Here is a 17,538-nt window from a genome sequence, read left to right on the forward strand (position 1 = left end):
TGATGTTTCTGAACAAATTACTTGAGTATTTTTAAATGGCTGTGTACTGACTTCCCCTTTTCCTTAATTACCCTGTGATAAGGACGTGTTGAATGCGTTGCCAGTTTTATATACTAATTTGTGTTTCCCTAGATGCTCAGTTGTTTTGTGAAAATGTGTATGTTTGATGGACTATCTTTTTAAATTCTGTTAGTATACCTGCAAGCTTTTCTGTTATATTAATTAATAAATTACTTATTAAGTCACTGGTTATTTGTTCATTTTATTTAAAAATGTTGAGGTATCTGATTCAAATTATATCACTTTTTTTTTTTTTTTAAGATTTTATTGGGAAAGGGGAACAGGACTTTATTGGGGAACAGTGTGTACTTCCAGGACTTTTTTCCAAGTCAAGTTGTTGTCCTTTCAGTCTTAGTTGTGGAGGGCGCAGCTCAGCTCCAGGTCCAGTTGCTGTGTGCTAGTTGCAGGGGGCACAGCCCACCATCCCTTGTGGGAGTCGAGGAATCAAACCGGCAACCTTGTGGTTGAGAGGACGTGCTCCAACCAACTGAGCCATCCGGGAGCTCAGTGGCAGCTCAGCTCAAGGTGCCGTGTTCAATCTTAGTTGCAGGGGGCGGAGCCCACCATCCCTTGTGGGACTCCAGGAATTGAACTGGCAACCTTGTTGTTGAGAGCCCACTGGCTCATGTGGGAATTGAACCAGCAGCCTTTGGAGTTAGGAGCACGGAGCTCCAACAACCTGAGCCACTGGGCCAGCCCCAAAACTATATTACTTTTTGTATTTTTGCTTGTTTTTTCCTGAGGTAAACCAAGGTATTTTAATTTGATTTGTTTTTCTTGTTATAGGGTGAGGGTTACCTTTAGGATTAGTGTTAGAATTGAGTTTAGGTGTATATTTAAAGTTAGAGTTAGGGTGGAGGTTAAATATAGGGTTAGGGTTAGGTTTAGGTTTAAGGTTATGAAAGATTTAGATATAGCATTAGAGTTAGAATTGTGGTTACATGTAGGATTAGGGAAGGGTTGAGGTTTAGGTATAGAGTTAGGCTTTAGGTTAGTGGTAGAGGTTAGGTTAGGTTTGGGGTTAGGATTAGTTTTTTTTTATTTTTCAGTTACACTTGACATTCAGTATTACAGTGGTATCTCGATTTTCGAATGTGTCTGTTGACGGACATTTCAGTTTATGAACGCCATATATTTTATGGATCTATGGTATCATTAGATAGTAAAATTCATGCCAAATTTGCAGTTGATTTTAGGGGTTGATTTTAAAGGTCTGGAACGGATTAATCCATTTTGCATTACTTTCTATGGGGAAACCGTGCCTTGTTTTTCGAACGTTTCAGAACTTGAATGGTCTTCCGGAATGGATTACGTTCGAAAACTAAGGTGCCACTGTATATAAGTTTCAGGTGTACAGCATAGGTTAGACATTTATACAACTTACAAAGTGATCGCCCTCAATAAGTCTAGTGCCCACGTGGTACCATACATAGTTATTAACAATATTATTGACTATATTCTCTATGCTGTACCTTCACCCCCTTGACTGATTTGTGACTGCCACTTTGTACTTCTTAGTCCCGTTACCTTTTTTACCCAGCCCCTCAACCCCCCTCCCATCAGGCAACCATCAAAATGTTCTCTGTATTTATGAGTCTGTTTCTGTTTTGTTTGTTCGTTTATTTTGTTCTTTGATTTCACATGAGTGAAATTATATATTTGTTTCTCTGACTTTTTTCACTTAGCATAATGCCCTCTAGGTCCTCCCACGTTGTCACAAATGGTTAGATTTCATTGTTTTTTATGGCAGAGTAATACTCTGTTGTATATATGTAGCACCTCTTTATCCGATTGTTTATTGATGGGCACTTAGGTTGCTCTCATATCTTGGCTATTTGGAAATAATGCTACAGTGAACATAGCGGGGGGGCATATACATGGTCTTACAAGTTTGTGAACCCATCCTGGAAAAAGTGCTACATACCTCATTGCTGAATATCACTATGGCCACCTTCAGAGTATTCCCCTTGGGAAGCTATGCACCGATGCCAGCGCCTGGTCCACCTTCAAAGCAATTTTGGAACTCTTTCTGGAATGGCTATCAGAGCTGTTGTCGGATTACCCTTGATGTCCTGAATGTCATCAAATTGTCTTCCTTTCAATATTTCCTTTATCTTGGGGTAAAGAAAGAAGTCACTGGGGGCCAGATCAGGTGAGTAGGGAGGGTGTTCCAATACAGTTATTTGTTTACTGGCTAAAAACTCCCTCACAGACAGTGCCCTGTGAGCTGGTGCATTGTCGTGATGCAAGAGCCATGAATCGTTGGCAAAGAGTTTGTCTAACTTTTTCATGCAACCTTTTCAGCACTTCCAACTGGTAAACTTGGTTAACTGTTTGTCCAGTTGGTATAAATTCATAATGAATAATCCCTCTGATATCAAAGAAGGTTAGCAACATCGTTGCAACAAGTTCGTGAACTTGTCCGGCCTCTTATCTTTTTGAATTAATGTTTTGGATTTCTTTGGATTAATACCCAAAAGTGGAATTGCTGGGTCATAAAGTAGTTCTACTTTTATATTGTTGAGGAACCTCCTCAAAAAAATACTGTTTTCCATAGTAGCTGCACCAATTGACAATCCCACCAGCAATGCACGAGGGTTCCCTTTTCTCTGTATCCTCACCAACACTTGTTTGTTGATTTATTGATGATAGCCATTCTGACAGGTATGAACTGTTTCTGCATTGTGGTTTTAATTTGCATTTCTCTGATGATTAGTGAGATTGAGCATCTTTTCATATGTCTATTGGCCATCTGTATGTTCTCTTTGGGGAAATGTTTATTGAGGTCCTCTGCCCATGTTTTTAATTGGATTGTTTGCTTTTTTGGTGTTAATTGTATGAGTCCTTTATAAGTTTTGGATATTAACACTTTATTGGATGTATCATTAGTGAATATCTTCTCCCAATCAGTAGGTTGTCTTTTCGTTTTATTGATTGTTTCCTTTGCTGTGCAAAAACTGATGTAGTCCCATTTGTTTATTTTTTCTTTTGTTTCCTTTTCCTGAGGAGACATATCCAAGAAAATATTACTAAGAGCAGTGTCAAAGAGTGTACTGCCTATGTTTTCTTCTAGGAGTTTGGTGGGCTTGAGTTTTGCATTTAAGTCTTTAATCCATTTTGAGTTGATTCTTGTATATGGTGTAAGAAAGTGGTCGGATTTCATTTTTTTTTACGTATCCAATTTCCCCAATACCGTTTATTGAACAGACTCTTTACCCCATTGTACATTCTTACCTCCTTTGTTATAGATTAATGAGTTGATTGCTGGTTGGTGAAATGTATTGGCCCCTTCCAAGGTGAAGTTCCTGTGGGAAGGAAGAAGTGAAGTCCAAGACGCAGTTATGTAGTTGGCTTAAAAGTTCAAAAGTTCATGGGTGGGATATGCGTAAGGAAGACTTTTTTATGGCCTCCCAGCTCTATTTTAGTTCCCTTAACATAAATTACTCTTGAAAATTTTCATTCACAACATTTAAGATTATAATTGACACAGTTGGATTAATGTCTCCCATATTTTTTACGATTCAATTTTTTTTCTCTCAGCATATCATTTGTGCTTTTATTTTATTTACTCCCCCTTCTTCTGCCTCTCTCCCTTTCCCTCCCCCCCACTCCAGTTCAAGCCGTTGTTTCTCAATCTAGCTTTGTAGGACACAGGTCCCTGGCCCATGCTGGTGGTTTTATGAGCCTTGCGGTCCCCCGTGGCTGTGACTGAGGCAGTCGGTTGCCAGTTGCTGGTCACCACTCACAGCAGCTCTTGGGAAGCTCTCGCCGGTTATCGGCCACTCATGCTGGCTGCCGGCCACTCACACTGGCCACCAGCCACTCACACTGGCCACCAGCCACTCATGGCAGCACACAGCAGTCCATGGCTGCTCACGCTGGCTGCTGGCCACTCATGGTATCCACCGGCCGCTCCTGGCAGCACACGGTAGCCCATGCCGACCTCCGGCTGCTCATAGCAGCCCAGCTCCAGGGAGACCCATTGTTCACAACCTTAGCTGTAGAGGGCACAGCTCACTGTCCCATGTGGGAATCGAACTGGCGGCCTCGGTGTTAGGAGCAAGATGCTCCAACCACCTGAGCCACCGGGCTGGCCTGCGCTTTTATTTTTTTAAACTTTTAAAAGTAGTTTTCCTTCATTTTGCCATATGCACTTATAGTGCTTTTTCAAATAACACTGTACCACTTCATGGGTAGTGCAGGTACTTTATAACAATTCACATTTCCTCCCTCCCATCTGTTATAACATTTCTGTCATTCATTTCATTAATCTATAAGCTATGATCACCAAATACTTTGTTGTTACTATTTTGAACATACTATTGTCTGTTAGATCAATTAAGAAAAATGAAATGAAAGATTTTATTTTACCGTCATTTTTTCTCTAATGCTTTCCCTTTCTCTATGTAAATTCCAAGTTTCTGGTCTATATTATTTTTCTGTCTTTCTGAAGAATTCCTGATAATGTTTCTTGCAACGCAGGTGTCTTGGGAACAGATTGCCTCAATTTTTGTTTATCTGAGAAGTCTTTTTTGTCCTTCATTTTTGAAGGATATTTTCACTGGGTATAGAATTCTAGGTGGGGCTTTTTTCTTTCAACACTTTATATCACTCCATTCTCCTTTTGCTTCCCTGGTTTCTGAAGAGATGTCTCTTGTAATTTTTGTATTTGCTTCTCTATAGGCAAGGTGTTTTTTTCTCTCTGGCTTCTTTCAAGATTTTGTTTTTTATTTTCTTCAGGTTGAACGTGATATATCTATGTATCGATTATTTAGGATTTATCCTGGTTGTACTCTGAGTTTCCTGGATCTGATTTGGTGTCTATCATTAATTTGGGGAAATTCTTAGTCATTATTGCTTCAAATATTCTTTTCCTTCTAGTATTCCCATTACTTGTATGTTACATCTTTTGAATGTTCTGTTCTTTTTTGTTTTTCCTTTGCATTTCAATTTTGGAAATTTCTGTTGACATTTTTTTCTAGCTCACTGATTTTTTTGTTCATCTAATGAGCCCATCAAAGGCAATTTTCATTTCTGGTACAGTGTTTTTTATTTCTAGCATTTCCATTTGATTCTTTCTTATAGTTTCTACATCATTCTGCCTGCATTACCCATCTGTATTGTCAACTTTTTCCATTAGAGTACTTAGCATATTAATCATAGTTTTCAATTTCCAGTCTAAGTCTAGCATTTCTACCATATCTAAGTCTGGTTCTGTGTTTTTTGACCTTTAGTATGCCTTGTGATGTTTTTCTTGAAAGCCAGACATGAAGTGCTGGGTAAAAGGAACTGAGGTAAATAGGCTTTTAGTGTAAGACATTATGTTTATCTGTCTAGGTACTAGGCTGTGTTTTACTGTTTACTTTAGCTTTAGGTATCAGAAGCTAAAGTCTCTGATGTCCTTGTTTTTGTCTCCCCTGTCGACTGACTAAGGTCCAAGATGTGTAGTTCTTTGAATTGTAATCTCCTATTGATGTGGTGATAAAATTTAGGGAGAGGGGAAGTGTTCTATGGTCCTGTAATTGGATCTGAGTCTTCCAGTGAGCCTATGCTTCTAAGCTGTGACCTTCAAAAGTGCTTCTGAGTCCCCTCCCCCATGAGGTGATACTGAAAGACTAGGGGGGACTGGAATTTCTCTTTCCTCAGGTTGGTTAGATTTGTTAAAACCCCAGCTGGTTAGACTCTGGTGAAATAGTTTCTCTTGAAGGTAGGCTTTGTTAAGAATAGAATATTTTGGGGCTTATTTCAAAATGGTGACTCCCTTGCCTCCTCCCTCCACCCCCAGCCAGAAGGATGAGGACATTTTTCTCTAATCTTCACTTGTGAAAACCTGGTAGGGATCCTGGAGGTAAAAGCTCACAAAAGTGGAGGGCCCCTAGGAGTTTTTTACTTTCAGATTCATCCTCACTGAGCCCTCAGCAATTTATCAATTACAGTTTAGCTTTCCTACTTGTATAATGATTCATGCAGAGATGCTTGTGAGCTTTTGCTCTGGTCAGGTTTGAGTCTCTTTTTCTGCCCACCTGTCTCCAATCTGGGGGGCAGTGGTTTGTCCTTGTAACTTCAGTTCTCTGATAGATCTAAGAAGAGTTGTTGGTTTTCCGTTTGTTCAGTTTTTTCTTTTCTTTTGTGGATGGAAGTGAGGACTTCAAGTTTTTACACGCTGGATCGGAAACCAGAAGTTACGCATTTATTTTGTTTGTATTATTCTATTAAATTGTATCATAATTCTTGTAGACATCCCTCAATATTTGGATACTTAGACTATTATTTTTCGTTGTATGTAGTGTTTTAGTGATTTCTGCGCTGATTATAGTTTTTTTCCACCTTTAATGAAGTGATTCCTTAGGTAGTTTTTAGGGGTAATGGATTAAAAAGTACGACAAACATTATGGTATTAATACTTTTTGCTGTTACTAACTTTACAAGGGGGTTTATGAGCTTTATTGGTATCACTTCAACCTTACTAGTATTGGGTATTTTATTAAGAATTTTGCCAGTTTAGCTTTTTTTGGCCACGGCTCATGACTCAGCTCAGTCCAGTTCAAGATGCTGACAAACTTCAGGGCTGGTGCTTGAAACACAGAATTATGGTGCTTAAAAGAAGCTTTTCACATAGATAGGCTGTATTTGAACATGTGACGATTGGTATACACAAAGAAGTTTTTGCTTTCTTTGTCCCTCTTATGGTAGTAGCAGGAGTAAAATTTGAGAAGGTGCCAAATATTTGTAAGAACATATATCTGCCCCATAGAGAATTTCCATAAAATTCAATTTCGTTCTTTAACAGTTTTTCTACCAACCGGCTCCAGCCTGCAGCTTGACACAGTAACTAACTAGCTATTCTACAACTATCTTAATACAGCTTTGTCAACAGTGCTTTAATTTACAAAGGTTGTTTTAAAATTCCATTCTTTTGGCTATTCTGAAGATTATGTATTCCTAAGCATCCTTTTAAAAACTAGGTTTTATGTGCTTACAGATTTTTCCATGATAGATCACTTTAATGATTAAATTTGACCCTTTTGACAGCAAATGGATTCCTTGGGAGGGGTTAGTTGCAGAGGGGCAAGAGAGAGTTTTGAGGAACTGTTCTACATCTTGATTACGGTGGTGATTGTGCATTGGTCAAATTTGGGGTGAGTTTTACTGAGTGTAAATTATGCTTCAATAAACATGACTTTAAAACCTTAAAAAAAGTTTTTTTGATAGTTTGGAAAATTGAAAGTGTAATAATAAGATTACTTTGCATATGGATGTCCAGTTCTAGCACCGTTTGTTGAAAATACCCTTTTTTCTGTCAAATTACTCCTTTGTCAAAGATCAGTTGACTATATAAGTTTGGGCCAGTTCTGGGCTCCCTATTCTGTTCCATTGTTCCGTGTCTGTTTTTTCACCAATATTAAGCTGTCTCGATTTCAGTAGCTTTACAGTGGCCCCATCAGAAGTAGGACTTACTTCAACAACAAAAAATGGAAAAGGGAAGATGTGATTGCTCCCATACAAGATGAGGTGAAGTAGTGTACAAATGTGACTGTGGGTGTTATTGTTGCTCTACATATACTGATGTAATTGTGAGCATCAGAACATCTTAATTCAGACACATTCCTACCCTGGACATTTATTCTCTTTACAAATTAGAGTTAAGCCAGTCCTCAGAAGTATTGCGTTCTTACAGTGTGCTGGTACTGAATTAAATTTAGACCCAGTAATCTTCCAGTAATCTCCCAATAAGTGATCCTTAAGAGACTGTGATACATCCGGATGATTATGGCAGAGGTCACAATTAAGACTTGATTCCTGAAGATTTATTTATTTATTTATTTTTATTGTAACAAATTTTTATTCTAAAACTTCAATTTTAGTATGCCATAATAGGAAGTTTTCATCTTCCCTTAGTATTTTAAAGCAAATACTTTTTGATTAACATGATTAACTTCTTTGGTCAACAGTATGAGTAAGCAGAGCTTTACATTCTATTAGTGATTAAACAGCAAAATCACAGACTTTTTATACTCAGAGCTTCTAAAGGAATACCCCTAGTTTAAAAAATACTCAGAGCTTGAACCAATTAAAATTCTAACATACCAAAAATTGAGGAAACTCAGTCATAATCACTACTCTTCCTACAAATGAAAATACAAATAACTTCTCATACATGGGTACTCTGAAATCATAATTTTTAAGAGAAGCAGTTACCATTTAAATAGTATTTACAAAGTGACAGGTACTATGCTAACTGAATTACTTGTATTATGTCATTTATTTTTCAACAAAAACTTTATTTGGGTAGCTACTATTATCTCCATTTTACAGATAAAAATAAATTAAGAGGGTTAATTAACCTCTTCAAAGTCATCCAACTAGATTCCTGAAGATTTAAATAGCCCACACTAGTAGGGTGGGGAAAAAGTTAGGAGTTCATCAAGGGTAGAAAAGCAAGAAAGCTATACAGCTACATTGACCTGCATACATACGTCTTTTTCTCCTTTTCTGATAAAGTTTAGGTGGCCCATTCTCTTATTTAAGGCCAGTCATTCTTCTCATTCTGGATTTCATCCCATCTTGTTCATTATATTATCTGCTGTCCTTTCTTTTATAACCTCTCTCTACCATAGAACTGTCCTTCTACCCTCTTTCTTCAACCACTGCCCTATTTCTCACTTTCCCTTCATAGCCAAAATTTGGGAGAGTTATCTCATCATGGTGTTCATTCCCTCACCTTTCATGGACTATCCAATTGGAATGGATGCTTTTACCTTTTCACTTGTCAAAGACCTGCCTGTTGCTCAGTCCATCAGTCTTTTAAAAGTGTTTTACAGCCAAAGTTATATGTATATGTGTTTAAAATAATTTTCAAACAGCCTATAGTCTCCCATCTACCCTAGATCCATAGTTCTTAGTTTTCCTACCCTAAAGTGACCACTATTACCAGTTAGTTATGTATGTTTCTGGAATTATTTTCTGTGTGTGAACAAAATAACTTTTGCTTAGTTTTTCTTTGTGTAATCTTAACCGTGATGTATGCAAAGTCTCTTTGACTAAGCGTAACATAACTATTCTAAATGATAAAATATTGTGTGATAGTATAAGTGGTGGTGTTCTTTTCTCAGTGGCTTATATTGGGGCATTCTATAATTGATGGTATCTTAGAGTCAGTAAAACAGAACCACTCATGACTCATTTTTGAAACCTGGCTTCTCTGATTATCTGTGTGATCTCTGTATCTCAGTCTTTTCTTATTGGTAACCACACAAGATTGTTACAAGGGTTGAATGACTTGTTATATATAAATCAGTTAGAATACTGCTTATAAGGTATTACATAAGTATTAAGTGCTATTATCATTACTGTTAATCCCTCAGCAACATTAGCTACTCTGTCCTTGAAACATTTTGCTTCCTTTGGTGCCAGTGATAACAGACTATCTGGTTTTTTCCTGTCTTGCTCTTTATATCGTTGGCTCAGCTCACTCCTGAACTCTAGACCTGAGGTTTCAACAGTCTACTTTGGCCCTTTGAATTTTCATAGATTTCATGTCTGTTCTCAACATTCCTAAAATTGAATTTTTTATTTTCCCTCTTCCCCAAACTCTGACCTCTTTGTTTCTTATTTCCTTATGTTTATTGTACTGTATCATCCACCCAGTGGGAAATCAAACATATAAGAGTGATCCTTGTTCCCTCCTTAGGATCATGCATTTTTAGTATACAATAACTAAATCCTGTAAATTTTACCTCCTGTCTTTCTTAATTCATCTATTTCTCTTCATCTCATCTCAATGGACTTTCTAATCACTCTCACTGGATTACTAACCTTTCTCTCTGTATCTTTTTTAATCTCCCTCCAGGCATTTTTCCCTCATTATAGCCAGGTTGTAAAGACCCAAATCTGATTGTCATGTCACAACTTTAAATGTTGCTCATTATTCTTCATAACCCTAAGTAATCTGGCTTTTGCCAACTTTCCCTACCTCATTTCTGCTCTTTTATTCTTTGTACTCTAGTCACATTGGTGGCTTTTCAATTCTTAAACATGTGAAGCCCTTCTTTGCTTCTATTTTACACAGGATGGACTTTCTGCCTAAAATACTGTCATAGACTTTACCTAGTTAAATCTTTTAAAGATAGATTCCTTAGGGAAGCCTCTTCTTACCCTCCAGATTCCCTCTTAAATTATTACTCTCGTGGTATCTTATACTTCATTTAAAATTTTTATAATTCATTGTTTAGTACCTTAGGATGAAAGTTCCATTTATGGGGATAGCGTAGGTTAGAGAACATTTCTGAGTGATCATTTTACCAATGGTACCTATTTGCCTTGCAAAATAGTAGGTACTCAGTAAATATTTATGGAGTCACTATGTTCAGAATGTTAATTATTCTGCATTGTAGATTGTGTGAAGTGTGATGACAAAAGTTTAGAAAGTAAAATTTTAATGTTACACTGTTACTGTAGTTGGAAAGGCTATTATTTCTTGGTTCTCTAGAGAGTCATTGTCCAATCCTGTAGCCACTAGCTGCATGTGACTTGTTTTTCAAGTTTTTAAAAATTATTTTTTATTTTAAATTTGATGGGTTTTAGTATATTCATAAGGTTGTGCAACTGTCATGACTAATTCCAGAACATTTCATCACCCCCCCCAAAGAATCCCCATACTCATTAGCACATCCTTCATATTTCCCGTCTTTCTCCCATAACAATCCTCCAAATATATTTTTAAAATATATAATTTTTTATATTTTGGAGATTAATATATTATTAAGGTTAATTTGTTTCATTTTATGTGTTAATGTGATTACAACAAGATTTTAAAGTATATTTGTGGTTTACATTATATTTCTACTTGGCAACACTGGTCTAGAACTTATAGTTAGTAAGAAGCATAAATGTGTCCCCGCTGCTTCAGTTTCCCATTGGCCTTCTAGTCTCTTAGTTTCCATGTCAACCCTGCTCTGAATGTGACATACCCCAAGCTTCAGGATTTTTTTTTTTTTTTTTTAAACTGCTAGAAGGTGGAATCTTTCCTATTTCTCGGGCCTTAGAATAGCAGGAGAAAGATAAGTCATTTATTTTAAATTATGAGAAAATAATGACAACTGTTATACCTTGTAAGCCTCATTTCCAAAAAATTAAGAATTGAATTTCACATTTATTTGCATGATAACGATGAACAATGACTAAATTTTGGTAGTTGTGATTTGACTAAGAAATCAGATCAGTAATTTCTTTATAGCATATGAGAGTTATCTATAACTTTGGGTGTCATTTAGAATTACATTTGTCTTATCTGAAATTTGAATTTAAATTTTGTTTTAGAACAAATTTTCCAGAATAATTAGAAGTGAAACTAATGTGATAAATTATCCTTTAAAAAAATACAGTATTTGCTTTGGGTGGAAGTTTTCTGCTCCAACATTATTAAAGTTGAAGTGGCTACTGTACATTGAGCATTTACTGTATGGTGGACATTGTTCTGCCACTGTTAATTCATTAAATTCCTCTATGAAGCTGTATGTGGTATGTACTACCGTGTTTCCCCGAAAATAAGACTGGGTCTTACATTAATTTTTGCTCCAAAAGATGCATGAGGGCTTATGTTCAGGGGATGTCATCCTGAAAAATCATGCTAGGGCTTATTTTCTAGTTAAGTCTTATTTTCGGGGAAACACGGTATTATAATCCCCAGTTGACAGAGGATGAAACATGCAGAATGGTTAATTGGCTTGAGGTCATACAGTAAGTTTTAAACAGGTTAAACGTAAAATACTTTATACTTAGTGCTTATATGATAAAATCTCAATTTTCAATTTTTCCTTCTGGAATGTAAACTCCAACTGGGCAGGAACTTAATTTTGTTCCTTAACACTTGAAGTTGCTTTCTGGCATATAGTAGACCCCAGGAATTATTTGAAAGAATTTTGTGATGATAATATCGATTCACCAGGAGACTTGGCCTTGGGAATCTATTAGAATTGCTTTAAATTCTCCACTGTTGTTTATTAGCAATAATGCTCATTTATTTACCACATCGAAATTAGCTTCAGTATTGTGTGCCATTTTGCATACTTTATGTATATCTTAACAAAATAGTTTATTTAAAACAAATGTTTACTAGGAACTGTAGCTTCTGTTTATGTCTTTTCCTTTTATGTGTTAGAAATGCATTGGTGCCACAAGGGAACATCAAAAAAATCATGACTACCAGAGGTCCCACTGTGTGTTTAGCTGAGTTGGGAGAAGAAAGTATACAAAAGCAACTTTGCAGCTTTCCTCACAAAACATGTAGTGCAATGATAACGCAGTTCTTCAAGGTGTCAATCAAAATCCTTGACCTCCTGGTTGTTGCAGTCATTAAAATGAATAACATATTGTTTTGTTATTTGTTTTTAGAAATTACATTTCCATTCTTAGACTGGAAACAGAACTGAATACATTTTATAAAATTTTATATACGTTTTATAAAAAAACAAAACCCTTTGAGATCAAAGGTTTTTGTAGTTAACATTGTTAGGGGAAGGGTAACTATGCTACTTCTATCCAGAAGATTCTCATTTAATTCTGAGATATGTATTCTCATTTTACAATAATAAAATTGAGAGATGTTAAGTGACTTAACCTGAATTAACGCCCAGGTAAGTGGCAAAGTAGGATTCAGCTCACATCTGTCTGACTCCAAAGGCCATGTGTTTTTTGATAGTTGTCTTTTGCCATTTTCCATGTCTTCCTTACAGTTCCTGAGTCATAAGTGGGATTTTAAGTTAGTTTGTAGTGGACACTGGGATTGTGGAGTTTTGGGTTGTGGAATAACTTGATATTTGAATTAAACTGTGCATAATAAAGGATAGTTGTGTAATAGAAAAATTAAGCTGTGAAATATCTTTGTCTTTAACTTCCATTTTCTTTTTATCTGTGGTTATCTGCAGATAAAGACCCTACTCTAAACCATATAGAATGCTCTTTTTAATGGGTTATCATCTGTGCTTGTCAGGGTGGTCCAGTGGTCTAAGGCGCCAGACTCAAGCTTCTGCTTCCTGTGCCCCGGGGTTTCTTTATAATGGGTTTTATCATGGTGATTGTATTTTCTTGAATTGATTTAATAAAATTTTCATACACTAATGGTGTTCTTTCTCTAGAGTGAAAAAAGACCCCTTTTTCTCTGAATTATAATTTGAGGTTAATGAGGACAAAAATAAGGACAGAGGTATAAAAATTAATAATTGTTTATTTAGCATTTTACTAACCAGACAGTTGGGAGCAATCTAGAAGGCAGCTTTTCTGATTTGTTACCTCTTCCTCCCTTCCCCCAAACTTGAATCTAATCCTGTCCTTTTAGTAACCTGACATTTTCTTTTTTTCTTCTTTTTTTTACTTCTATTTAGGAAGGGTGTATTGTGGGAAACTATAGGCAACTTTGAAAGCATTGTTGATTTGCAAGATCTGATTACTCTTGTTTTACTTAGAAATCTTAGGAAAGAAATGGAAGTCTGTAGTTAACATTTGTGGCTCCTAAAATTGATCGGTGAAAGTCTGATGCCTCCGATTTCATATTAACATTATTCATTCCTGTGCCTACTCGACAAAGTATTTTACCATTGCTAAAATTGTACATTGTATCTTGTGCCACAAATACCAAGGATGATAGTGACATTTTTAGGGCACAGGAAGAAATTTCCCATTATGCATGTTTATAGTTAATTTTAATTTGGGGTAAAATTCAGGCAAATAATGAAATACTTTAATCCTAAGTGTAAAAAAGTTATGAAATAAGCCAATACTAATTAGAAGGTTTAATTTTAGAATGCATAAAGTATTTTAATCCTATGTTCTTTTTTTTTTTTTTTTTTAAGTTAAGCTTAATTAGGAGTCATATGAAATCTTTAAAATTTGGGTTTTAAGTTGTGTTTTTTCTATATTTAACATTCTTACTAAAACTGTTCGGTGTATAAAAATGGTATCTTCTGTTGGGGGTTGGAGGAAAAAGCCAAGGACCTTGTTTAACACACTTGCATTCAATAAGCAAGTTTAAGAAGGTGGGTTCAAAGGCAAAAATTTACTCTTGAAATCTTGTGAGGCTTTCTTTCATAAGGGTTGTGTTGCTTAGGTAAAAATATGAAATCCTAACCAAAAATTTAAAACATAAGTTGTATGTTAATTTATATTTTAAATTGAGAAAAGGGGAGGATTTGCTGTATTAGGAATATAAACCAGTGAGATACTAGTATAGGTCAGAAAATGTAAGTGGACAACCCATTATCAGACAGGTACTTGTGAATGTTGATGTAAATCCTACTGGAAGGTTTTCTGAATCACTGTTGACTGAACAGATTGAGAGAAATGAAGTGATACTGTAGATACGAAAGCACTTTGGGAAGTGTAAAATGCAAAATAGATGTCTATAAATTTAAAGTAGAAATCTGTTTTGAAAGTAAATTCTTGCCATTGAAGGTAAACTAAGCAGAAAAACAAATTGAAGAAGGTATTAGAAGATTCTAATGAGGCCTTTAGGCTTCAGGAATTTTTATGGTAAGGGAAATTAATTAGATACTTAGAGCTTTCACCATTAGAGTGGATGGTGTGGTATTTCAGTTAACCTAAACATCTAGAGTTGTGCTTATTTCAAGTGAGAGCTTATAAATGGCTTTTCATGACCCTGAATTTTCTGTTTAGATGGATAGAACCCATGTAGCCTGGGGAAATAGTATTGTAGCATTCATCTACAGATGAATAGATTTATCACATTTGGACCTAACATACATGAAGTTGGCAAATATAAAATAGGTGTCTGCTGTTTTTCTCTAAACATTCCTAAAAAGTCAACAAGCCATTGTACTTTTTTTTGAAAGTGGTTTTATTTCATTAAAAACATTGAAGTGAAAATTTGTTAGTTTTTTTGTTTAAAATATTCTTAAAACTGGCTAATTAAGTCCTAGAAAAACACAGGCGATTATTTTTACTAGAGCAGGTATCCAAGCTAATGAAAGAGGGGGTTTCAGAATTTTTTATAGGTAATACTTTATAATAGGTTTTTTTCTTGCTGATATAACTAACATTTATTTTCTGTTTATTTTTAAGACGAGCAAAAATCAAATTAAAGTAGATCTTGTAGATGAGAATTTTACAGAATTAAGAGGAGAAATAGCAGGACCTCCAGACACACCATATGAAGGCAAGTACTTTTTTCTGTATCAAAATATTGTGCATATTAGAACTTGTCTGAAACATTAAGTCAGAATAATCTTAAGCATCTATTTATTATCAATTACATGGAAGGTACCTTCATTTGGCTTAGGTTATACAGCAATTTTTAAATAATATAGATACTTATCTAGACTGATTTTTCTTACTGAATTTTAGCTAATTTTTCTCTTTCCCCAAAATAGATTTACTAGTGCTGAGTTACAAATTACATAGATTAGAATTTAATAGTGTAAAACATCTATATGTTAAGCCTCTAACTTATATGGACTATACCCTCTCAGGTGCCCTTCATGTAGTATCTATTAATATAACAAGCCGTCCTTAAATTTCTGACTGATAAAATATTTGTGTTTTTAAAAAAGTTCCTCTCCCTTGTTTGTTATTTAGCATTTCATTCACTCATATGTCTTTATACAGGCTGTATTCCAAATATTTAATTTTCTTTATTCAGAAAAGCTTTGAGTGATAATTTGAAGACATAGAAAAGAAAGGAGGCAGCTTTGCTGAACTTCATGTTCACAAACTAAGTCTATAGCTGCTTTAGACCATGGAATTGGGTGGTAGGCTACAGGAAGAAGCTTTATAGCTTTTTATTTCCTCATTAAGCATATCTTTACTAATGAATATTATAAATTTGGGTTATATAGTATAACCAAGTTTCTTGAATATAGTAGTCATTCAAATATTTAATAGAAATCACGTACCAATTTGTAGTAGTAGCATTTATTGAGCTTTTATTTATTAGAGCTTTACATGTATTTTCTCAATTCAATTCTTACCACAAATCTTATGAGGTAAGTGCAGTTATCACTCTTTCATAGGTAAAGAAACTTCAGCTCAGAGAATTTAAGTAACTTGTCCAAGGTCAAACTTCTAAGTAACACAGCTGGGATTTCAGTCTCAGCCTTTGACTTCAAAGCCTGTTTCTCATCTCTTTCTGCTTTAGAATAAATCAGGATTGACTGAATATTAGAAGTGATAGTTATGTATTCTTTGAACATGGTGGTTCTGTATTTCTGTAATGAATAATTACCCCAAAATTTTCAGAAGAATCCAATATTCTAGAATATTTTTGTTTTTATTCAAATTTTAAAGACCCTAGAATGTCTTTAGTATATCCTACCAGACCTTAAAGGATAAAATTTTATTTATGAGCCATCATTTAATATTGTATATTACATATTATTTCCCATATACCAGGCCTCCTCTGGTTGCTTTCATAGAAGCTCTTCATTTAGTCCTTTTGACAATCATTATATGGATAATAGATCTTTAATTATTTTACAAAAATCAAGTTCTTGTTAAGACAGGATACTGTATGTAATGATATACAGTCAGCCCTCCAACTCCAGGTTCAGCATCTATAGATTCAGTCAATCTCAGATAAAAATAGTCAGGAAAATGTTATGTTCTTGCTGACATGTACTATGTAGCTAGACCTACGATGTTTGTGTCTGTACTGAACATGTTCCTACTTTTTTCTTGTCATCATTCCCTAAACAGTACAGTATAACAGCTATTTATATAGCATTTACATTGTATTAGGTATTATAAGTAATATAGAGTTGATTTAAAGTACAAGGGAGGATGTGCATAGATTACATGCAAATATTACGCCATTTTACAGAAGGAACTTGAGCATCTGCGGATTTTGGTATTGGCGGGGAGGAGGGGTGTCCTGGAACCAATCCCCTGCAGATATTGAGGGATGACTGTAATAGCTTCTTCCTGAAGGCAGGCATTATAAATATTCTTGAATTACTTTTTTAGGTTGTTTAGATGTATTTTAAAAGACAGTAGGGCAGTAGCATTATCATTCTAGAGCTCTTCCAGCAAATTGATACATATAAATAAGGCACCTCCTGAACTACATTAGATAGACAAAATGTTCATTACCTTCTTGGCAGCCCTTAAGAAAGGTAGATAAATTTTTAAAAATTGGAATATTTAGTTATTTGTAGACTATTATTAAGTTATAAATATACCATATATTTCAATTAGAAACAAGTTTGGTCATTTTTAAGTGCTTGTTTCTGCTGCTGCCACTAGATGAGACATTAATTTTTCATAAGATTAGTTTTAATATGCTTTTTGGATATGTGTATATTTGAGATTAACTTAATTGTATTCTTTTTTATCATAAAACTTTTAAAGAGACGTTCACTTTGTTTAGGAAAAGCACCATTCAAGGGCATAAACTTAGCCACTTGTTTTTGAAATATAAACATGGATAAAATATTTTGATAATATTTATTGCAGGGCTCTTGCTAGTTTTCA

General features: G+C 35.2%; 1 protein-coding gene across 3 annotated transcripts in view; it reads left to right on the plus strand.

Annotated features, from left to right (window-relative positions):
- Nucleotides 1-17,538, plus strand: part of UBE2K (ubiquitin conjugating enzyme E2 K) — a 57,509-nt gene that overhangs the window by 13,881 nt on the left and 26,090 nt on the right. For 2 of the 3 annotated variants that reach the window (XM_019751921.2, XM_074324573.1), the window contains exon 2: nucleotides 15,136-15,229. In XM_019751921.2, coding sequence (XP_019607480.1) covers nucleotides 15,136-15,229 — 94 coding nt within the window. Of the gene's footprint in view, nucleotides 1-13,196; nucleotides 13,265-15,135; nucleotides 15,230-17,538 lie in introns of all 3 variants that reach the window. The other variant, XM_019751922.2, reaches the window with a different exon arrangement.

Source organism: Rhinolophus sinicus, linkage group LG02 (assembly GCF_036562045.2).
Source record: "Rhinolophus sinicus isolate RSC01 linkage group LG02, ASM3656204v1, whole genome shotgun sequence".
NCBI lineage: Eukaryota > Metazoa > Chordata > Mammalia > Chiroptera > Rhinolophidae > Rhinolophus > Rhinolophus sinicus.